The 24,599-nt window shown below is 33.3% G+C and overlaps 1 protein-coding gene across 6 annotated transcripts in view; it reads left to right on the top strand.

The window, feature by feature from the left end:
* SSBP2 (single stranded DNA binding protein 2) overlaps nucleotides 1–24,599 on the top strand; it is a 386,496-nt gene that overhangs the window by 267,386 nt on the left and 94,511 nt on the right. For 4 of the 6 annotated variants that reach the window (XM_001369660.5, XM_007487368.3, XM_007487369.3 and 1 more), the window contains exon 5: nucleotides 556–645. The exons of the other annotated variants lie outside the window; for them this stretch is intronic. In XM_001369660.5, the coding sequence (XP_001369697.3) occupies nucleotides 556–645 (90 nt within the window). The remainder of the gene's footprint in view (nucleotides 1–555; nucleotides 646–24,599) is intronic. 6 annotated transcript variants of the gene reach the window in all.

Here is a 24,599-nt window from a genome sequence, read left to right as displayed (position 1 = left end):
GAAGGCAACCTTCTAGCCATTCTTCCATCTAGTTTCTAACATAAGAATAGCCTTATAGGTAGCAAATTCTTAATAATTATATACTGAATGCATTGCAAAGTACAATTTTTTTCCTTAACAATTCCCAGATTTTTCTTTCTTAATCTCATCACCTTGTCAATGAACTTTAAATTGTTGCTATGATTTTTATTTATACTCCTCAACCATTTTGTAAAATGAACCAGCAATAACGTTGTTTATGACTATTATCATGGGTGTGTGTGTTGTGTGTACCTTTTGAAATAGAATCTTTTGATCCGGGCTCTGTGATTCTTAAAAATTGTGAAAAAAAATTGTTTTATAATTTCAAAAAGTTTGAAACTTCCTGATCTAGTCATCTGACCTATAGAGTCCCAGACTAAATTCTTAATTGGATCACACAATACCTTTGGAGCAAGAAAATAGAAGTACTAGTTGTTGGCCCCAAATGTCCCTTGTTACAATCCAGTATTAGTCTTTGGTTTCGTGCCTTCATTGTAATGACAGAGGCTTTTGTTTTTCCTTTATTCTTTTCAGAGTGCTGCAGCAGCTCCCAGTCCAGTGCTAGGAAACATTCCCCCAGGAGATGGCATGCCAGTAGGTCCTGTACCACCAGGGTTCTTTCAGGTACACAAAACAAACTGTGAATGCAGGAATGTTAAGGTGTAGAAACTCTTGTGTTACTTTATTTGAGGCTATGCAGGAAGTAATCTGTTATATGGCAACATAATGTTACATGCCCACTCTTGGTTATTCATGAACTCTTATCCAGTTAATAAAGTATCTTTGCTTCATGTCTTCTTCACTATTTGATTTTCTTTTGGCCATCTTCCTTCCTGCTTGCCAGGAAGGGGAAAGAAGAGCCACAATTTTTTTGGTCTTAGTATTTGGTAAAGCCTTGGTGGGAGAGGTTGCTGAAACTAGATATTGGAATAATATTGGATTTTATTTATCCATACCCTTCTTTTCTCCACAAAGCAGAGAGAATCCAAATTTCACTGTACTTAAAAAATACGGTCAAGTTATGATCTGACCAACCATACCAGGAAGGAGTTTTAAGGGAGTGCCAGTATTTGTGTAATTGTAAGTTTTTTTTTTATTTTCACAGAATATATTCCTTACCTCTACCCACTTTTTCTTCTAAATCCTCTCCTCCACCCCTATGCAAATGCTATCTAGCATATAATTATTTTTAATTGATTTTTTGTCTCTGAAAAAAATGGAGAATTTATTTTATAAAATATGGGTTATTATTAAGCACGACTCTAGAAGAATTAATAAAATATATTATTGACAATGAGTTTTATGTTTAAAATATGAAAATATTTGGCTGTTATTTCAGTGCTTTACATTTTCAAAATCTTTTTCAATTAATTATTAGATAATCCATACTAATGTTCATTGAAGAATAAATCAATGCTTTAATAAATTTGAAATCTTGAAATAGAGGCAAGTTTTTGCTACTGTTTTATCTAGATCAGCGATCCTTTAGTGTAATTAACTCTTTCTGAAGAAACATGGAATTTTAAGATAGTTGCCTGGGTCCATGGAGGGCTTGAGTGACATTCCCTCATCCCTGAACCTAGATTTTTTTGTTTTTACCTCAAGCCCTTGGCCTTGCAGTTAACGTCTTCAATGCTGCCTCCCAATGTGTGACAATTGAATAAAAGAGCCACAATTAGAACTCAAAACTAATGGTGAATAAAGCTTTGAAATGATATTTATGTGCCCAAGTAATATATGTGATCCTGGGAAATATTGTATCCTAAAATACATGAATGAATTAATAGGCCTACATTCATATTACTGTTTTCACTGATCATCTCAGTGGGAATAGTGGTAGTTGGGTTTTTGTTTTTGTTTTTGTTTTTTGGTACTGTTTATGGTATCCCAGAGACAGCAGCATATCTGTGCTGAACAAGAGAATAGAGTACCTGTAGCAAGGAACTCGCATTATCCCCTGGCCATCTTCTGTAATTCTTAGTTCACTGTTTTTTTTCACTCCTTTTTATTTTTACCCCATGTTCTCAACTCCTTTGCCATAGAGTAGCTATTTTAAGCTGTCATTCTTTAAAAGGAATGGTTCCTTAAGATGGGTTGCTGTAGAATGCATGCCAGAAGTCTTTATCAAATTGAGCAGGAAATGAAGATATCCTTTGCTGGGGTGGGGGTGGAGGAGGAATTTACATGGCATTCCTCCCTTTCTCCATTCTGTGTTTTATGACAAGAGATAATGCAGAGCCATCATCTCAGTTTCTGCATTTTCTCTGGTAGGGAGCAAACTGTTCTCCCCTTACCTTTTCCAAGGCTCCTTACCCAGACTCTAAGGACTTGGCAAGAGTCATTGATGCAGTATGAATTGTGTTTAATTCCTAAATAGAAGAGTCAACTTTCTAGAAGAGTATACAGATGATTTTTGCTAGTAAAACAGAAGCCTGAGCTGCACACCTGCCTCAATCATTCTTTTCCTTCATGTCATACATATGAAGGGCAACTGGGGAAGACTCTTTCCCATGTTGAAGGACACCAGTGAACATATGGAGTGCTGGCAGATAATGGAAGGCAGTTGCTAATAAAAATCAATATACAAGAGCTATACTTGTAGCATACATAAATATTAGGAAAGCATATCTTCAAATGCATAAATATAGAACAGTCAGTCATTAGAAAATGTTAAGTAATTGTTTTGAATTTTTAATTCTTTTGCAATAAAACAACATGCACCAACATTTCAGAATATTTACTTTACTCTTTACAGCATGAATTTATCTATGCTAAGCTATTATAAAGTCAGCAAATCACATTATTTTAAAATCCAGTAATTCGGACAATTGATATTTGAGCTTTTCATATCCAAGCCTTGCTCTCCTTTTAGAGAGTGATGATGAATAGGTTCCACCAAGGAAATGCCAACTATTACCAAATCATAGTCATAGGATTCAAAGAAGGAAGGAGCCTTAGAGATATTTTCATTTAATCTTCTACTTTTGTTTTTCTGGAATTCAAGATGAAGATGCTATTGTAGTTTCTTGAAGTATAGCTAAATTCTCCTAGCTCACACTATCTTGGGGAAATACCTATCTGAAATAGTGAAAACCAGAAATTATATGATATTTTCAAAGACTTACAAAGAAATTTTTAGTGAGATACCTCATAATTTGAGATATTTACAGTAGGAGGAACAAGGCTAATGGAATGTTTCCTACTAGTGTTTACTGTATACAGAAGAATGATTTTCTAGTTAACATATCAGTGCCAACTGTAATAGTTCTAATCTTTGCTTATAATGGAATGATATTACGTATGGATCAATTTTAATAAAGTGCTCAAAAACAGTTACCTTAAATAGATAAACATTTCCCTCCTAATCATGTTTTCATTTTTATTTGCATAACAAGCCCTTTTCCCCATATGCTTTCAATATAAAATATTTCAGCTGACTTCCCAGTTATCTCAAATTCTGAATTTGTGAAGTCCTAATTAATGAGAATTTGTATCAACAAAATAATTTTTAGACAAGGTCTTCACCTGAAAAATAAGAACATATTTAAGTGATAGAAGTTTTTAAAATGAAAATTTGTGTGCTTTTAACAAGCCTTTTTGGTATATATTTTCTTTAGAGGTATATCTTTTCTATTTGGTCAAATATTAATGTCATTCATCCTGAAGAATATTAGGGTTTCAGTGAAAAAGAAGTTTACTTCTAAAGAGTATATAATTGAAATAAAATAAGCATATAATTGAAATTTTAAAACTACAAAAGATTAGAGGTACAGAGAGATTTGTTTGGGAAAATATAAACCATCCATATAAAAATTATAAGGAATCAAACTTTCTAGTGAATCTAAAACCATTCTAAATACACTAAGCTAATTGGAAACATTACAGGTTATAGGAAGACTAGTTTTTTGGAATCACTTGTCTAGAGCAATGTTTTCAAAATTGAGAAGTTAGAGAAAAGTTCCAAGTTCTTTTCTATTTAATTCACTGCTGCAATGGTAGCAGTATGTATAATAGCCTCAATACTTTGAGTCACAATAGAGCTTTCCAGCCATGGGTGGAAAGGCTTGTACTTGTTTGGCTTCCTGCTGTCTTCTGTTAACCTTTGCAGAGTGACTGAAAAAATTAGCTAATAACAAATCAAAAGTCTCCTGACTGAAGTTTAATTGGATAATAATAAATCTGAATTAAATAATGAATTATATAATTTTGTTCTTTATTAATGGCATTCATTTGAAAAGGCTGTCCCACAGCCAGATTGGGAGGTATAAGCATCCTAGTCAGTAGCTATTTTCCCTGTTTTTGATTCTTCTTGCTCTACTGAAATAAGTAGCCAGATTCCAGTCAGATTAGCTTTTCTAGATAAGAGAATGGCCACGGCTTAACAAATCAGAAATGAAAAATAGTTATTCTTTTCTGTTTTGAACATTTTAGATCATTTCCACAAATGTGTTAGAGATTATAGAACAGTTAAGATTTTGTGGAGTGGCCAGATCTACAGAAAACAAGACTGAACTGCAGTATTTATTGTAGCTTGAAATGTACATTAAAATTTTGCATTTTTTATTTTGGCCAAGGACACTAAGAGAAATAGTTTCAGCTGCTTTTGTTTTCTTGTAATTTTAGCATAAGGCAATTTTCCATCAGAGGGCACATATCTATTATTCCTTAAATCCTTGTCAATTCACTATATTTATGTTTAATCTGAAATACAGTGTCATTTTATAAGGTGTTCAAGCAGATAATATCATTAGATTTCCAGATAATCTATATCTCAGAGATACTCAAACACCAAATACACATTTTCAATGTGCATTATATTTTGTTTTAATTTTTAGCTTAACTATTGGCTATTGGCCTTCAAATCTTTAGTTTTATGAAATGAGACTATTGAAAACTGGTCATATATAGATGTATATGAAATTTAAATTTGGTACTTTGAAATAAATGTTCTCATTAATTATTACTAAATTTACCAGGCTACTGTTGAACATAAACAATATACAAAGTAATTTCCTTATAAAATATAGGTATCCATATGTAAAAATGTGAATTAATAAAAAATCCTTGATATGGTGAAAAAATGTGTTCCTACCATGGTTTCAAGTCATATTTTACATACAAGCACAATGTTAAAAATGATAAAGCTTCCTTGCCATCTAGTGGTGGTTTTTAGATAGCTGCATTTGTTCGGGGTATATTTTACTGGGGTGCTATTTTTAGCAATGCTGCACAGTAGCAAGCTGACCTAATGCTTTGGCAGGAAGAATACAAGAAGAAAGAACAAAAAGAAATTTCCTTTCTTCTCTATGTTATTACTCTTGACTAGACAAAGCTCAATTTAAATAACATTCAGTTAGTTGCAGAAAATAACCAAAGCAAGAAAATTCAAAGAATAGGAATAACCTATCCTTGGATTACTAAAAGAAAAAAAAGTCAAAAGAGCATGAATCAAAAATGAGAGGAAAAAATATTATGCTACTATTAAGGCTTAGCTAATTAAACATACCCCCTAGACAAATATATTCTTAAATTGTTGCTAAAAATATATTGTTATTTTTCAAGTTTTCCTAAACTCTAGACACAATGCTTTCTATTTTTAATATAATTTGTATTTCTCAGTCTAATCATTATATTAGCAATTGTCTGTTTTGCTGTAGCCAGTTCATCATAGTCAGTGACAGCAGCCTGTCTAGGTACTTGTCCTTCCTTGTCATCTTCATGCTCTCTACACTATTCATGCTTTGACTGTCTCTTCTGTTTATCCTCCCTGACCATGGTTGTTTCAGAAATTAGTCACAGGAAATACTTGAAGCAGAGAGAAAAGACCTTTTTCCCTAGAGGTCTTTTTGGTCTTTAACAAAGAATCAAAGCATTAGCTATTAGAAATTCTTTTTAATTTGCAGTAGGAGAGGACTGAAAATCTTAGTAGACTTGATTGATAGGTAATCATAAATGCTATGAAAATTATTCATTTTAATACTTTAGAATTGATGGGGATTTAAATTTGAAAAAATAAGTAGCAAATTGCCAGGATTATTTTGAAAATAAAACTGATTGTCTCAGTCACACTTGAAAAAATTAAAGGTACAAATTTCTTAAAGATGAAGACTTAAGAATTCAATATTTTGGAAAATAGAGCAAGTTGTTCCCTAGTAGAAGAGATAAAAGCAGTCTAAAAAAATAAAGGTGCCTGACAGCTGCTGGCTTTGATAATGCCATCCCGCAGCTGTGGTAATGGTTTTACTAGCCTCAACTATTAGAACAAATTAAAACTGCTCAGCTTGAGTAACTAAATAAGCTTTTTTTTAAAAAATGCAATTGCAAAACACCTATAGAGCTTGCTGCAAGTGATGAAATAGATCAAGAAGAAAGGAAGGGGAGGAAAAGCAAATGTTGAAAATCTCTACCTGGATTTTCCATTTAGAACTTTGTTTTAGAAATCTTGGCTGTGTATCATAATACTCACTTAGACAAAGTTAGACAAGTTATCCTGAAATTGTGTTCCTTTCTATTGTCACTTTTCATGGTGTTCAGTCAAGCTAAAAGTGCCAAAAGATACTTGGTGCAAAACATTGAAATGCCATATTCTTACCACGTTCTGTGGTTGAAAAACAAGATTTAATTAAAATGTAAAATTATTTATGCTTTCAAAAATATCTTACTGAAAATTCTTCATTGAATGATGTACATGTGATTAAAGATCCTCAAAATAAAATATGTGTAGTATTTATTGGAAAGTTTTAAAAATCAGAATATTTGCAATAAAAGTAAAGACAGATGAAACTTAACATTCTTCAGAAAATTCAAAATTTGGGAAGATATTTAGGTCCTTTATTCTTCTAATGGATAGAACCCACTTGATCACATCATCTGTACATAATGATACTTTTAGTTCATTTATATAGCTTATAATAAGATAGAGATAGAAAGTTGCCCAATCTTATTCATTGGCTGTATGGTCATCACAATATATCCCAGGAGATATATGAGTTAAGATGCCACATAAGAACTATTTCTTCATAGGAGTTCGATACTAGCTATGCTCTACCTTGAATCCTTTGCCAGATCATTAAGAAACCTCGATTCTATTCCCAGGTCTACTGATATGTAGGAATTGCACTAGATCTCATCTCTGAGGTCACTTTCCTGCTGTAACATTCTGTGATTTTGTTCTATATCTCATCACATATGTATAAATCATCTTCTTGAAACCTCGGGTCCCCCTTTCTCTAGATGATTCTGGACTAGATGATCTTTAAGATTCATTCCATCTGTGAGTTCCCATAACTATGGTAGCCTTTCCCATCCCTGCAAAGAGAGGAAAGAAAACACCAACTCAGCCTAGGTGGGCATATCTTCATTTCTGCTGATAGCAATGTAGTGGAAGCAAAAGATGCTGTCAATTACTGCCTTTCCTTCTCAGAATTAGAAATAGTCTTGGTTCTTGGGAATAATTCTAAGACCCCCATGTTCTAGAACAGTCGTTCTCAACCTTTCTAATGCCATGACCCCACAATACAGTTCCTCATGTTGCGGTGACCCCAAACCAAAAAATTATTTTGGTGGCTACTTCAAAACTGTAATTTTGCTACAGTTATGATTCTAAATACCTGATAGGCATTATGTATTCTCATTGCTACAAATTGAGAGGTTGAGAACCGCTTTCTAGAAGATGGTCAAAATTCTCTATGCCAACAGAATGATATTTACCATGTATTTTTTTCTGCAAATAATAGAATAGGATTAAATTTTGGTGCACCTAGAAATATGCTCTCAATATAAGATGATGTACATTTAATCCACATTTTACAAATGAAGAAATTAAGGTTAAAAGAGATTAAATGATTTTCCCAAGGTCACAAATCATTGAAGGCTGAATTTGAACTCAGGTCTTCCTGTACATTCAGGTTCTATATTAACAGTTATATTCACCAAGGTAGACTGTCTCTCTACTCATGTCTCCTCTGTTAAGATTCAGTCATTCCACTCTACCATATTGTTACAAATACCTTTAAGATCTATGCATGACAAACATAGCTATTATTGTTATTATTATTTTAGTAATCTCTTCCATCTTTTGCCTAAACTAGCGTCAAGAACCAAAGTGTAAGTTTAGTATACACATGTATCCACTGAAAGAACATCTGTTTCAAAATGAACGTTTTTGTATTTTCATCTCTCTAGAGAGGCATCTTGTAGTATCTCTGCTTATGATTGTGTTAGCCATATTTAAGACGATTTTCAGGAGACCCTAGGGTACTCCAACCTCACCGCAACCCCTCTAAACACTGGATACTTTTTTTTGGAGGGTTGGATGGCACTACGAAGCCAAGATTGCGAGACAAAGCTAGGAGAAGGATCATATGCAACCGAGGTAATAGGGCATTAGGCTTGGAGTCAGGAAGACACAAATCCAAAAACCTCTGACACACTAATGGGTGATCCAGGGCAAATCAGTTAACTTCTCTGAGTCAGTTTCCTCATCAATAAAATGAGGATAATAATGCAAATCATGCTTTGCAAGTTTGTTGTTAAGATTCAAATTAGACTCTCTCTCTCTCTGTCTCTGTCTGTCTGTCTGTCTGTCTGTCTGTCTGTCTGTCTGTCTGTCTGTCTCTCTGTCTCTGTCTCTCTGTCTCTCTCTCACTCTGTCTCTCTGTCTCTGTCTCTGTCTCTCTCTGTCTCTCTCTCTCTCTGTCTCTCTCTCTGTCTCTCTTTCTCTCTCTCTCTCCCTCTCTCTCATATGTATATATGTGTGGAAACTATGTATACACACACTTCCCAAACATTAAATTGCTATCTAAAAATGAATTGTTTATTATTTCCCCAAAAAAATATGCTCCTTCTTCTCCTTCATTTGCCCCCCCTTTTCCCTCCCCTTTCTATTAGTTTCTCTAGTCTTACAGTCACTCGGAACCTTGCCTGAGCTCCCTGTATATGCCTATAGAATAGTGGATCCTTCTATTGAGCTGTCTCAAACATACTGTTTCACTGTGACTAATACTGCAATAAAAAAGTGCCAGGAGGTTAGGCACCTCTTAAATCATCTCTTATGTGACCTGCATCATTATCAATATATACTTTTAATGTGGATTTTGCCAGTTTGAAAATAGAATTGCGACTGTTAGTGAGGGAACAGAATCTGGCACAGAACTTGGTTCAGACAGATGAGTAGACAGAGCCTCTATTCAGATTGATTCCAGTATCTTAAGATATCAATTATGAGAAGCAATGTGAGAATAATAGCAAGAGGTATCTTTAGTGCCATAAATAAAAGGATCATCGATGGAGAGGTCCTAGAAATCATGGAAGCCATCAAGTATAACTCCTCACCCCCTTATTTTACAGATAAGGAAACTGAGGCTAAACTATTAATTGATTTTGTGAGGCTAGTAATATGTTTTGCCTTGCATTTCTCGAAAACAATGGGTATTATGCCTTGCAAACAATAGGCATTTAGTATTTATTGAATTTTGTTATTAATTAAATTCACCCTTGAAGTTTCCAGAAAGCTGCTGACTACTTTCTGTGTTCTAGGGGTAACCCTGAGAATCAAATATACACACACACATTTTGTGCAGATCATTATATCAAAATTTTTATTTAGGATGATAAATGACACAAATTGAAATGGAAATTCAATAATGACTGGGTCATAGAACAAATCCTAGCAAGAACAAATTATGTTAAAGAAAATAGATAACATACCAGCATTCTTGATATATAGATAAAGCATTCTTTAACGAAAAATGTCTATTTCTGAACATATATATATATATAAGTTTTATATATATATATATTTCTGAACATGAGATAGAAACAGGAGTCTGATAAATTGAATTTGCAAATAATAAATTTTAAAATAATCTCAAAATAAGGGGGAAAACTAACAAAAATCTTTAAATGATTAGCAAAATAGTTTCTTATTTTGTTTTTTAATAGAGTTAAGACTTCTTAACATTTTAAAGATAATTAAACTCAGAATGAATTTAAATGAAAGTTTAAAAGGTTTCCCAATCTGATTTAATTATATAAATTATTGTACTGAAAATAAAATTAATTAATTATTTAAACGCTTGTCTTCCATATTAGAATCAATACTATGTATTGGTACTAAGGCAAAAGAGTGGTAAGGGCTAGGCAATAAGGGTTAAGTGACTTGCCCAGTCACACAGCTAGGAAGTATCTGAGGCCACATTTGAACCTAGGACCTCCTGTATCTAGGCCTGACTTTCAATCCACTGAGCCAACCAGCTGCCCCAAATTAGTTCATTTTTTAAAAAAAACAATGCCCAGATTAGCAAGTCAAAAAATAGAGAATTTAAATAACCTAACCTCACTGACAACATTGGAAACTTCTCCCCTAAAATCAGGAATAAAGCTATGATACTTATTCTCTATACTATTATTTGGCATGGTGCTAGATACTTTGTACTGACCTCTCATAATGAGAGAATTAGAAATTAAAACTACCCAGAGGTACTGCCAAATACACATCAAATTAGCAAAGACGGGTAAAACTTACTGTTGGAGAGGCTGTGCAAAGACAGACATACTAATTCATTGCTGGTGAGAGTGATGAAATATTTCAACTGTTCTAGGGAAACAACTAGGAATTATACAAGAAAGAGAAAGTGAAAGAAAGAAAAAGAGGGAAAGAGTATAAAAATAGGCAAAAATGAGGTTAAATTGCTTAGCTAGATAGCACAATGATAAGAATTAACTCAAATCTAGCCTCCTCAGACACTAACTGTGTGACCCTGGATAAGTTCCTTAACCCTTTCTGCCTCAGTTTTCTCATCTAAAAATGAGCTAAAGCAGGAAATGGCAAACTCCTCCAGTATCATTGCTAATAAAATCTCAAAAGGAATCATGAAGAATTGAATACAATTGAGCAATTGCTATAGGGAACATTAGGTGGTTCACTGGATAGAGTGCTAGTATTAGAGTCAGGAAGACACAGTTTCCTGAGTTCAAATCCAGCCTCAGACACTTACTAGCTTTGTGGCTCTGGGCATTTATTTTAATTTAATCCAGTTTTCTCATCTATAATATGAGGCAGAGAAGGAAATAGGAAACCACTCCAATATCTTTGCTAAGAAAACTCCAAATGGGATCATGAAGAGTTGGACATGACTGAAATGACTGAACAACAACATATTACATATCTATTGAGGTGATGTGATAGAGTTCTTAAAGAACCCTTGAAAGTCATAAAAATAATTGATCATTCTTTTTTAGGTGCCTACTATGTGGCAGACACTATTCTAAGCAGTAGTGATATAAAGACATTTTAAAAAATGATATCTTATTCAAAGAGCTTATAAATTCTAACCAGGGGAGATCACCTGTGTTTCTAAAAGTTCATATAAATTTATTTTACAGAGAAGGTATCAGAATGTGGCAGGGTTCAAGAAAGGCTTCATGTAGAAGGAACTATTTGAACTAGAAAGCAATTAAGAATTTTGAGAGGGATGAAGAGGAAATGTCTCCCAAGCTTAAGGGATAGCCAGACCAAAAATGGAGAAGACAGAAAATAATACTCCATGCAGAAAGAACAATACGAAAGCCAGTTTAGTTTCAACTGTAGTATACGTGAAAAAGAATAATGTGCAGTTGTACTGGGGAAATAGATTAAGGCCAAGTTGTGAGAAAATTAATAGCTTCAGAAGACGTTAAAAGATAAAAAAAATAAAGCCTCAGCTATCTTTTTTTTTTTTTGCTCATTAATAGGAGAGAGATTGCATTTAATAATAGCAAAAGATATTAAGTATTTGAGAATCAACCTATCAAAATACATTTCAGATTTGGATAAATACAACTACAAAATTATTTTTATAGACCAGAAGACTACCCAAGTGCTTAGAGAAAAGAGGGTATTTCTAGACAGTAAAAATATATAACAAAAAATGAACATAAAAATCTCTCTTTTTAGTGTATGCCATGATCAAATTATTAAGGGAATATTTTATAGAATTAGATATAATGACAAAATTAAATTGATGAAGTAAAAGTTAAAGAATATACAAGAATAAAGTGATAGAAAAGTAGGAAAGAAGGAAGTTTGGCACCACCAGGTTTCAAACTGTACTACAAAGCAGTAATTATCAAAACCATCTGGTACTAGATGAAAAACAGAAATGTAGATGAATGAAACAGAGTAGATAAGCATGACCTTGAAACAAATGTTCTCAGCAGTCTATTGTTGTCAAACCCAGGAATATAAACTACTAGAAAAGCGATGGTAGGGATCACTAGGAAGATTAGAGAGTTTGTTAGAAAATGAATTTGAACAACATCTTAAAGACTATGCCACAATATATTGCAAATAAAGAAACTATCTAAATATCTTTTAAAATACTTAAAATGAATAGAAGGAAAAGAGAAATTATATCTTCACAATTATAAATAAGAGAACAATTTATAATCAGATGAAATGATTGAAAAGCTCATAAGAGACCAAATAGTCAAGTATGAAAATAAATTGAAATATTCATGCACAGATATGTATGTGTGTTTTTGCATGATCAGAGGAAATCAGTCAGTAACCATTTATTAAATAGCTCCTGTGTGCAAGGTACTGTGCTAAGTGCTGAGTCATAAAAGTTTCAAATTGGGCAAAATCTTTGTATTAATTATTCTTTGATGTTTGACATCCAGAATGTAAAGGGAATTGACACATCTGGAAGATTAAGAGCTATTCTCTAATAGACAAATGGTTCTCAAAAGAAATATAGCCTATAAAAAACCACTGGAAAAATATTCTAAGTCACCACTAATTGAAGAGTTGCATATTAAAACAACCCTTACAAACATCAAGTTAACCAAGATGAGAAAACTCACTGTTGGAGGAGTTGTGGGAAGATAGAAACACTAATTCATTGCTATTAGAGCTACGAATTCCTTCAGCTATTCAGAATAAACAGTCTGGAATTTACAAGCAAAATTACTCAACTGTTTATACCCTTTGATATAGATATTCTGCTGCTGGGAATTTTAACCAAAGGAAGTTATTGACAGCAAGAACAGACTCACAGACAAAAAATGTTGACTTGCAATGATAAAAAGCTTAGAACCAAAATACATGACCAGTGATTTAGAAATGAATCAATTAAGACATATAGATGTAATTAAATATTATTTCTTCATAAGTAATGAAAAATATGTAGAAACTTCTGAAACTTGGGAAGATTTGAATACCTAGTAAAGAAAATATGATGAAGACAGTGTATATGATGAATTCAGTATCACAAAAATGAAAAATTGATGATCAAATGCACATCTTTCTATAAATTAATAAAACAATATTTAGGGTACATGCTTTATTTGAGGAGTTGCTTAAGAATTCATTGGGTATTATCTCTTGGGTTAAAACAATTTGTATCAAAGTGAGCATTTAATATATTTAATATGTTTAACTAGAGTTTTAAAAAAAGGTTAATAGTAAGAGAAATGGGAAAATAAATAAAATGTGATAAATTTTTATGTCATAAAGAAGCGCATGGAGGAAGTGGGGGAGAACACCAATATACTGGAAAGGTAAAGAGATTGGAGACAGGAAATACTTAATTCTTACATGCATTGAAATTAACTCAAAGAGGGAAGAACAATCAAATCCATAGGGGCAGAGAATTGATTCACGCCCTATAGGGAAGTAGAAGGGTAAAAAATGGACTGGTGGGAAGGGAAGCAATATAAGGAAGGGTAGTTTATAAAGACCTTAAAGAAAATAAGAGGGGAATAAGAAAGGGAAGGGTATAAGGGGAAGTAAAATAAGGGTGAGAATTAGGGGGACTGATTAAAAAGAAAATACTCATGTAAAAGGAAATAGTGAAAGAAGACAGGACAGGACTAGGAATGGAAATCAAAATGGGGAAATACACAACTGGTAATCATAACTCTGAATGTGAATTTAATGAACTCACCCATAAAACGCAAGCAAATAGAAGATTGGATTAGAATCCAAAACCCTACCATATGTTGTCTACAAGAAACACACACAAGGAAGGTAGACATGCATTGGGTAAAGATATGTGGATGGAGCAAAGTCTATTGGGCATCAACTGAGAAAAAAAGACAGGAATCGCAATCATGTCATCTGACTAAGCCAAAGTAAAAATAGATCTAGTTAAAAGAGATAGGGAAGGTAATTACATCCCAATAAAAGGCAGTGTAGACAATGAAGAACTATCAGTACCAAACTTGTATGCACCAAATGGCATAGCATCCAGATTTCAAAAGGAAAACTATAGATAGATAGATAGAGATAGAAAGGAAAACTAGAGATAGATAGATAGAGATAGAAAAACTATACTAGTAGGAAACCTGAACCTGTATCAGAAATAGATGAATCAAACCCAAAAATAAATAAGAAAGAGGTAAGAGAAGTAAATGAAATCTTGAAAAAAAATTAGAGTTAGTAGATATGTGGAGAAAAATAAATGGGAACAAAAAGGAATACACCTTCTTTTCAACAGCACATGGTACATTCATAAAGAATGACCATGTACTAGGGCATAAAACCATTGCAAACAAGTGCAAAAGAGCAGAAATAATAAATGCAACCTATTCAGATCACAATAAAATAAAAATAATAATTAGTAAGGGTACATGGAGAGACAAATAAAAAATTAATTGGAAATTAAATAATATTATTCTCCAGAATCAGTTAAAGAACAAATCATAGAAACAATTAATAATTTTATTGAAGAAAATGACAATGATGAGACATCCTTTCAAAAATTATGGGATGCAGCCAAAGCAGTACTCGGGGAAATTTATATCCTTGAGTTCATATATTAACAAATTAAGAAGTGCAGAGGTCAATGAATTGGGCATGCAAATTAAAAAAACTAGAAAGTGAACAAATTAAAAATCCTCAGATGAAGACTAAATTAGAGATCCTAAAAATCAAAGGAGATATTAATGAAATAAAAAGTGAAAGAACTATTGAATTAATAAATGAGACTACAAGTTGGTATTTTGAAAAAAAAATTTTTTTTAAATAGACCAAGTACTGGTCAATCTAATTACAAAAAGGAAAAAAGAAAACCAAAGTATCAAAGCTGAAAAGGGAGACCTCACCTCTCATGAAGAGGAAGTTAAGGCAATCATTAAAAATGATTATGTCCAATTATATGGAAATAAATATGGAAAACTAGGTAATATGGATGAATATTTACAAAAATACAAATTGCTTAGATTAACAGAAGAAGAAATGGAATACCTAAATAACTCCACATCAGAAAAAGAAATTGAACAAGCCATCAAAGAACTCCCTAAGAAAAAATCCCCAGGACCAAATGTATTCACAAATTAATTCTATCAAACATTCATAGAACAACTAATCCCAATATTATACAAACTATTTGACATAATAGGCAAAGAAGGAATTCTACCAAATTCCTTTTATGACACAAATATGGTCCTGATCCCAAAGCCAGGCAGGTCAAAAACAGAGAAAGAAAACTATAGACCAATCTCCTTAATGAACATAGGTGCAAAAATATTAAATAGAATACTAGCAAAAAGACTTCAGCAAGTGATCATGAGGGTTATTCATTATGATCAGGTGGGATTTATACCAGGAATGCAAGGATGGTTCAATATTAGGAAAACCATCCACCTAATTGACCATATTAACAAGCGAACCAACAAGAATCATATGATTATCACAATAGATGCAGAAAAAGCCTTTGACAAAATACAACACTCATTCCTATTGAAAACACTGGAAAGTATAGGAATAGAAGGGTCTTTCCTAAAAATAATAAACAGTATATATCTAAGACCATCATCAAACATCATCTGAAATGGGGATAAACTTGAAACCTTCCCAGTAAGGTCAAGAATGAAACAAGAATGCCCATTATCACCTTTATTATTTAAGATTGTACTAGAAACACTAGCAGTAGCAATTGGAGAAAAAGAAATTGAAGGTATTAAAATAGGCAATGAGGAGACCAAGCTCTTTTCCAGATGATATGATGGTCTACTTAAAGAATCCTGGAGAATCAACTAAAAGTCTAGTCAAAATAATCAGCAACTTTAGCAAAGTTTCACGATACAAAACAAACCCACATAAGTCACCAGCATTTCTATATATTTCTATCACTCTCAGAAGCAAGAATTAGAAAGAGAAATTTCCATTTAAAATCACCCTAGACAATATAAAATACTTAAGAATCTTATCTGCCAAGACAAACACAGGAACTATATGAGCACAACTACAAAACACTTTCCTCACAATTAAAACTAGATCTAAATAATTGGAAAAACATTAATTGCTCACTGGTAGGATGAGCTAACATAATAAAAATGGCAATCGTATCCAAACTAATTTACTTATTTAGTGCCATACCCATCGAAGTACGAAGAAACTTTTTTAATGAATTAGAAAAAACATAACAGTTCATTTGGAAAAACAAAAGATCAAGGATTTCCAGAGAAATAATGAAAAAAAATGAAGTAAGGGGCCCTAGCAGTACCAGATCTCAAATTATACTATAAAGCAATGGTCATCCAAACAATATGGTATTGGCTAAAGAGACAGAAAGGAGGATCAGTGGAACAGACTCAGGATAAGTGACCTCAGCATGACAATTTATGATAAACCCAAACATCCTAGCTATGGGGACAAAAATCCACTATTTGCTAAAAACTGCTGGGAAAATTGGAAGACAGTATGGGAGAGATTGGGTTTGTATCAACATCTTACACCATACACCAAGATAAACTCAAAATGGGTGAATGACTTGAATATAAAGAAGGAAACTATAAGTAAATTAGGTGAACAGAGAATAGTATACATGTCAGATCTTTGGGAGAGGAAAGATTTTAAGACCATGTAAGAGTTAGAAAAAATTACAAACTATAAAATAAATAATTTTGATTACATTAAATTAAAAAGGTTTTGTACCAACAAAACTAATGCAACCAAAATTAGAAGGGAAGTAACAAACTGGGAAATAGTCTTCTAACAAAAACCTCTGACAAAGGTCTAATTACCCAAATTTCTAAAGAGCTAAATCAATTGTCCAAAAAAAACAAGCCATTCCCCAATTGATAAAGGGATAAGGAACATGAATAGGCAATTTTCAGATAAAGAAATCAAAACTATTAATAAGAACATGAAAAATTGTGCTAAATCTCTTATAATTAGAGAGATACAAATCAAAAGAACTCTGAGGTACCACCTGATACCTAGCAGATTATCTAATATGAACAGCAAAGGAAAGTAATGAATTTGGAGGCGATGTGGTAAAATTAGGACATTAATACATGGCTGATGGAATTGTTAATTGATCTAGCCATTCTGGATGGCAATTTGGAACTATGCCCAAAGAGCTTTGAAAGACTGCCCTTTGATCCAGCCATAGCATTGCTGGATTTGTATCCCAAAGAGATAATAAGGAAAAAGTCTTGGACAAGAATATTCATTGCTGCGCTCTTTGTGGTGGCAAAGAATTGGAAAATGAGGGGATGCCCTTCAATTGGGGAAATGACTGAACAAATTATAGTATTTATTGGTAATGGAATACTATTGTGCTCAATGGAATAATAAACTGGAGGAATTCTATGTGAACTGGAACAACCTCCAGGAATTGATGCAGAGCAAAAGGAGCAGAACCAGGAGAACATTCTACACAGAGATTGAAACACTGTGGTACAATTGAATGTAATGGACTCCATTAGTGGCAATGCAGTGATCATGAACAACTTGGAGGAATTTAAAAGAAAGAACACTATCCACATTCATAGGAAAAACTATGGGAGTAGAAACACCGAAGAAAAACAACTGCTTGATCATATGGGTTGAGGGGATATGATTGGGGATGTAGATGCTAAATGATTGCCCTACTGCAAACATTAACAACAAGGAAATAGGTTTTGATCAAGGACACATGGAATTGCACATTGGCTATGGGGCAGGGGTGGAGAGAGGAGAAAACACACAGATAAAAAGAAATAATCTCATTTCCCAAAAAAAGAATGGCTTTTACACATGTGGCTTTATATAGGGGTTGGATATTTACCAATATTGGTAATTATCCACAACAGCTAAGCAGTTTAATGGACAGAGTGCTGGTCCAAAAGTCAGGAAGATGTTCAAATGTGGCCGTAGCAACTTCTTAGCTGTGTGTGACCCTGGGGAAGTCTCTTTACCTTGATTTGCTTTATTTTCCTCTACCATAAAATGGGGATAATAATAGCACATACCTGTCAGGATCTTTTCAAGGATCAAATGGGATAATACTGTAGTGCACCTGGCACACAGTAGCCATTTAATAAATGCGTGTTCCTTTCTTTTCACAAACTACTTCTTGACATTTCATAAGATTAGTCACATAGCATCTGTTGTCAAAATACAGCATTCAAAAATGAGATTTTCTATATTACTTCATAGTTATTTTATATGAACTCTGTTTAATTAAGGGCTGATGTTAGGATATCTAAGAAGTTTAGAACATTTGTTGCATATTTATACTCATAAGCAGACTATGGAAGCACAAGTGTGTTATTTTCTGAACTAAGTTTAGTACTGGTTAGAATTAAAGTTGTTCATCAAGAACATCTCATCTCCTGAAGGTGATGGTGAGGTCTGATGGAGACATTCATGAAAACAGAAGAGAAACTAAACAAATTAAGATATATGAATTGTAAATTAACTAGTGACATTTATTTGATGTGCAATTCATGCTTCATTTCTTTACTTCTGAAGGCTTATGAAACATTTCCAAGAATTTTTAAAGTAAAAATATTTTACTCTATATCAATGAATGATGCTAGAAACATCATAGTAGCATTCTTATATTCCTAGTTCCAGATTATTATGAATAATGAAAGTTCTAAAGTAGTCAAATATATTCAAATTCCCTATTTTCAAAGTTATAATTATGTAAAATATAGTAACAAGTATTTACCATGTAAAATATGACATTGGTAATGTGGCCCCATGGAAATATGCACTGCAATTTCAAATCATGTGGCCACTTCTGGGAATTCATTGTTCACACAAATCTAGACTTAAAGCTTTGAATATTTATATTAGTATTATATTACAAAGATTCTCCTAGAATTTTAAAGTATATTAAAAGTTTAATGAAAAGGAGAACTTGCTGATTTCCAAGGCTGATACAGTAGTGTGGAGAAAATAAAAATCAAGTCTAACAGGGAAAACTGACCTAAGAAACTGATTGGGTAAGGCAAAAATTTTTACGAGTTCATATTAATTTTGGTTTATATTAATTTTTTCCTAAGAATATTCTTGTTACCTTTAAATTAATTTCATTTATGCATTTCATTCTTATATCCAGGTAAAACCTACTTATTCCATGAACCTTCATGTGTAACAAAGAAAAGCAAACTGAACAAATATGGAATCAGGTCCCATTGTATAGCAACAGTCTATACTTCTACTAAATTGCCTTTAAGACAAAATTATGGAAGTGCCTTCATTACTTTTCTGAAGCTAAGATTACTACCTAAAATTACTAAACATTCAATTTGGTTTTTCTATTCTCCCCATTGAAATTATGGTCCTTGTATTTAAAGTTCTCCAAGTGTTGCTCACTTCACTCTGGATCAATTTATACTAGTGTGTATATGACATCATATCATGCTGTATTTATTTTTGACTATCAAAAAGCATTTCAATTATTCTTCCTTTTCTTTTCCCTTTTCTTTAAGTTTTCCTTAAATCATTTTATCCCTTAATAATTCCTTTTCATTCTTCCTTTAATATAGGGACCTTAAAAAAAACAAATCTTTTTTTTAAACCGTAGCTTTGTCTTGACCTTAGAGCATGAGAGATGATTCATTTGTTTTTCCTTTTCTTAAAATTAATACATTTCCTGATTTCTCTTACTTGGAATGTTTACAATTTAAATGTACTGTGTATTTCTGTTGTCATTTGCAGGAATTACTCATTCTTTATGTTTGTGGGAAATCCATCTTTTTTTAAATTTATGAATAGACGTGGCTTTTCAAGATATGTTACTTTGACATGCATCTCAATTTATATCCTTTTTTTCAAATATCAAATTCCAATCTCTTCTTTGATTTTTGTAGATATAAAACATACCTAGGCTATTTAAGTTAACTTTCCTAAATTGCTAATGACTTAATGATGTAATGGAGAAAGGTTTGTAGGTGGTAAAAGGAAACAATTAGGATAATACAAAGGAATGACTTATAGGGAAAAAATAGGAGAGGAAAATGGGGAAAAGGATGTCTCTTCTCTAACTAACCTCTTTTCCCTCCCTCCTCAAGTTTGGGGGGAACTCAGGTTTTGGCAGCCTGAGCCCCCTGAGAGATAGTCAGGTTGACTGACCCTGGGTTTGGCCCCTTGGCCACAGGAGCTGAGGCAAAGTCTGACAGAGATTCAAAATGCCTTTTTCAGGTGCCTCTTCAGTAGTCTTTTCAATTAGGAAATGTTGGGGGGAAAGATTTTCAGTCACAAGCAGGAAAAATGTGGGTAACCCTCAGGAGAAAGTCTTAACCAGTCCCCTCTCTTCGGCTTCTCAAAACTGAGAGACCAACTGCTCTTTAGAAGGAATCTTCTGCCTCTCCCAAAGATTCCAGCCTCCTGGGGCCCCTCCACAAATAAGGAAAAAGGTTCATCAGCTCTTCAGCCTGGCACTTTTTCTTATGTGCAAACCTTCTCCATTACATCTACTTGTAAAATTTGCCAGTTAGCATTGATTTTTTTTTTTGCTTCTTAACATATTTTATTGGTGTCTTTTGTTTTTACATTACCAGAATTTCTCTCAGTAACTTTCCCCACCTTCTCTCAGAGTGCTGTTCCACATAAGAAACAACATTTTTATACTTAAAGGAAGAGAAAAAAATTTGGCAAAACTGATCAATAAATTTAAAATATCTGAAAATATATCCTATGTTCCACACCTATAGAACTCCTTATTGCGGAATGGGATTCAGATCTTTTTACATATGTCTTTTGCTGGCCATTCTTGTTTTTTATAATTTTGTGGTATTCACTTTTGATTTACAGTTCTTTTTATTTATATGATTCCAACTATTATGTATTGTTTTCTTCCCTCTGCTTACTCCACTTTGTATTTGTTCATATAGAACTTTCTATTCTTCTCATATGTTTTCATCATTTTTATTGTTTCTTCTACTACAGTATTATTCCATTACATCCACTTTACAGATAAGGAAACTGAGGCAAACAGAGGGTAAAATGACATGCCCAGCACCTCACAGCTAGGAGCTCTGTCTAAGACCAGATTTGTCTAAAAAGCTTAGTGCTCTCTCCACTGCATCACATAGCTTCTCTATAGGTACATGAACACATACATGTATGTACACACATACACGTGTGTATATGTACACATGCATTCATACATATGCATATATACACATAATTGAGTGATATATAGGTATACTTACTTGCATATGTGTAGTCAAAGAATTCCAACAGTTCTCAAAAAGAATTACATGCATTTGCACTTATATACACATATACATGTATATCTGTATATAAATACTAAACATACCTAGGGATGTTTGTGTATATATACATATATATATCTATCTCATACATATGTATGTGTGCACAAGATATGCACACACATATACATGTATTGATCATTTATGTATCTTGAATTCCAAACTCTCATTTAAGAACTTTGATAAAAAGATTTTTTTTTACCACTCAGACTCTTCTTTTCTCATCCTAGATGCATCAGTTTTTATTGTGCAGAAGCCTTTCAATCTCAAATAATCAGAATTATCTAATTTCTATTTTGTTATCACCTATACCTTTTTCTTTGTTAAAACTTAACTATAGTTACAAAAGGAATAGGATGTGCTAATTTTTTATGGTATGTTCTATATTAGGGCCACATATCCATTTTGAATTTATTGTGGAATAAAACATTAGCTGTTGATCCAAACTCATTTCTTGACAGACTACTTTCTACTTTTCCCAGCAGTGTTTACCAAAGGAATTTTCTAAAGCAATTTAGATTTATGCAACACTGAGTTATTTAGTACATTTGTTTCTGTTTTCCCTTGTCTAGTTTGTTCCATTGATATACATCTTTTAGGGAAAAAACAATTCCAAGTAATTTTGGTGGCTATTGTTTATAATATATTTTGAAATCTGGAAGTGCTATTCCCTATTCATTCCTACCTCTATTCATTATTTTTTATATCCTAGATCTTTTGTTTTCTCCAAATTAATTTTGTTATTTTATTGAATTCTATAAAGTATTCTTTTGGTAATTTTATTGGTTTAGCATTAAAATAAAGAATTACTAAAAGCTAAAAATTTGTCTATATTACAGTTTTTATTATATCAGTATAGTCAAGAAACTAGCAAGGAATCTTCCTTGAGCCAAAGGAATTTTAGTTTATTTCTTTAAGAAGCACTTTGTAATAGATTCTATATAAGTGTTTTGTTTCCTTTGTTATATTCATCACTAGATCCTTTTATTCCTGGTTATTTGGAACCAGATTTTCCTGTCTCCTAATATTTGGGTGATTTTATTTTTATATAGAAATGCTTTCAGTTTTGGTGGTGTTCTTTTTAACCTATAACTTTTTTGACTCTATTTTTCAATTGATATCTTTGCTACTTTCTAGGATTTTCTAAGTAAATATCATGTCATCAGCAAATATGAATAATTTAATCTATCTGCGTATCACTACACCTTTAATTTCTTTTGCAGTATTGATATTTCTAGTCTTTGCAACAATATCAAATTATAATAGGGATAGTACATCATTGCTTTACTCCTATATTTATATGGAAAGTTTCTAATATTGCACATCATGCTTGTTTTTAATTTTAGATAGGTATTTTTCTGGTGCTTAAAAAATGATTGCCCTGGAGGTAACTGGGTAGCTCAGTGGATTGAGAGCCAGGCCTAGAGATGGGAGGCCCTGGGTTCAAATCTGGCCTCAGACACTTCCCAGCTGTGTGACCCTGGGCAAGTCACTTGACCCCCATTGCCTGGCCCTTACCACTCTTCTGCCTTGGAACAATACACAGTATTGATTCCAAGATGGAAGGTAAGAGTTAAAAAAAAAAGATTGTCCTACGCTTTTACTCTGACATTAAAATTTTACCAGCACATACTTTAAATTTTTAAGCTTAGGGTTTTTTTCTCTGTGGATTCTGCCAGTCAGCCCAGCCCTTTGCCTTGTATTTTCTGTAGAAGAAATTTTAGTTGGGATTTAAAGATAGCCATGGAAACCTAATAGGCTGAGATAAGGTGGGAGAGCATTGCAGGCATGGGGGACAGCCAAAGAAATGCCTGCCACTGAAAGATGGAGTGTCGTATGCATGGACCATTAGCAAGAAGGCCAGTGGAGGCCTAGTGTACTCAGAGTAAATAGCAGTGAATAAGAGTAGGGGTGGGAATAAATTAAGTAGGGCTTTGAATATGAAGCAGAGAATTTTGCATTTGATCCTGGAGACAATATGGAGTCCCCGGAGTTTTTTGAATAGGTAGCAATATGTCACACAAGACTCATAGAACAGGACCTGGCATCAAGGAGACCTGAGTTCAAATATGGCCTCAGACACTGACTAGTTGTGTTGTCCCGGTAAAGTCACTTAATCCATTGTGTTGTCCCGGTAAAGTCACTTAATCCCATCTGTCTTAATCCACTAGAGAAGGAAAGGGCAAATCAGTCCCTTATCTTTGCTAAGAAAACCCCAAAGGGTCTACAGGGTCATAAAGAGTTGGATGTGACTACAAACCACCATATGTGATGAGACTGGAAAGGGAGAATGGGACTAAGTTGTGAAGGACACTGAACTCCTAGATTAGATTAGTGAATTATACAAGGCAGAATTAGGACCCAAAAGGATAACCACTGCTCTTGTTCAGGCTCCAATCACTTCTTACCTAGATTATTTTCCTTCTAATTTGTCATCCTGTGACAGGTGTTTTGTTGAGTATTGAGGATATGAAGAAAGACAGAACATAGTCCCTACTGTTAAGGAGCTCACAGTCTAATGCTCACAAACAACAGTGTCCAAGCAAGATACAGACAGGAGAAACTGGAGATAATGTGAACTTTAAAAACTACTCCACCCTACTTAGATCACACTTTAGGGGAAGATACAGTTTTAATCTCCTGATTGAATAATGAAGGTACTTAGTTCTCACATTATAGTGAAGCTAGAACTTTAAGCTCAGTCTATTTTTAGATCTTATACAAAAAGGTGGTAACTGTAAAGGTTAAATTAATCACAAAAAGGTCAAGTAATTCACAAAAGGTGAACTTAACAAAGAAGTGTTAAGTAACTCTAAAGATATAATCAAATCAAAGAAGGTGAGAACTAAAAGTATGGGCAGTCCTAGAGAAAAAGCCTTTAATGTGATTGGTAGATGTGAAAATTTAGAGCAGGAAACACAAGGATGAAAGGTCTATATATTTGAGATTTTTTGTCCCTCAAGGAGACTCTCTCTCTCTTTCCCTGACTGACGGTGGAGAGTTAGCTGAGAGTTGCATGCTGAGCCTTTTGGTATCTTAGCGTGGCTACAAACTATTGTCCGGTTCGGTGGTGAGTTTCTGGCTGAATTTTCCTTCTTTACTTT

The sequence above is a fragment of the Monodelphis domestica genome, chromosome 3 (assembly GCF_027887165.1).
Source record: "Monodelphis domestica isolate mMonDom1 chromosome 3, mMonDom1.pri, whole genome shotgun sequence".
NCBI lineage: Eukaryota > Metazoa > Chordata > Mammalia > Didelphimorphia > Didelphidae > Monodelphis > Monodelphis domestica.
Note: the sequence above shows the minus strand (reverse complement) of the source record. Positions and strands in the feature narration are given on the sequence as shown.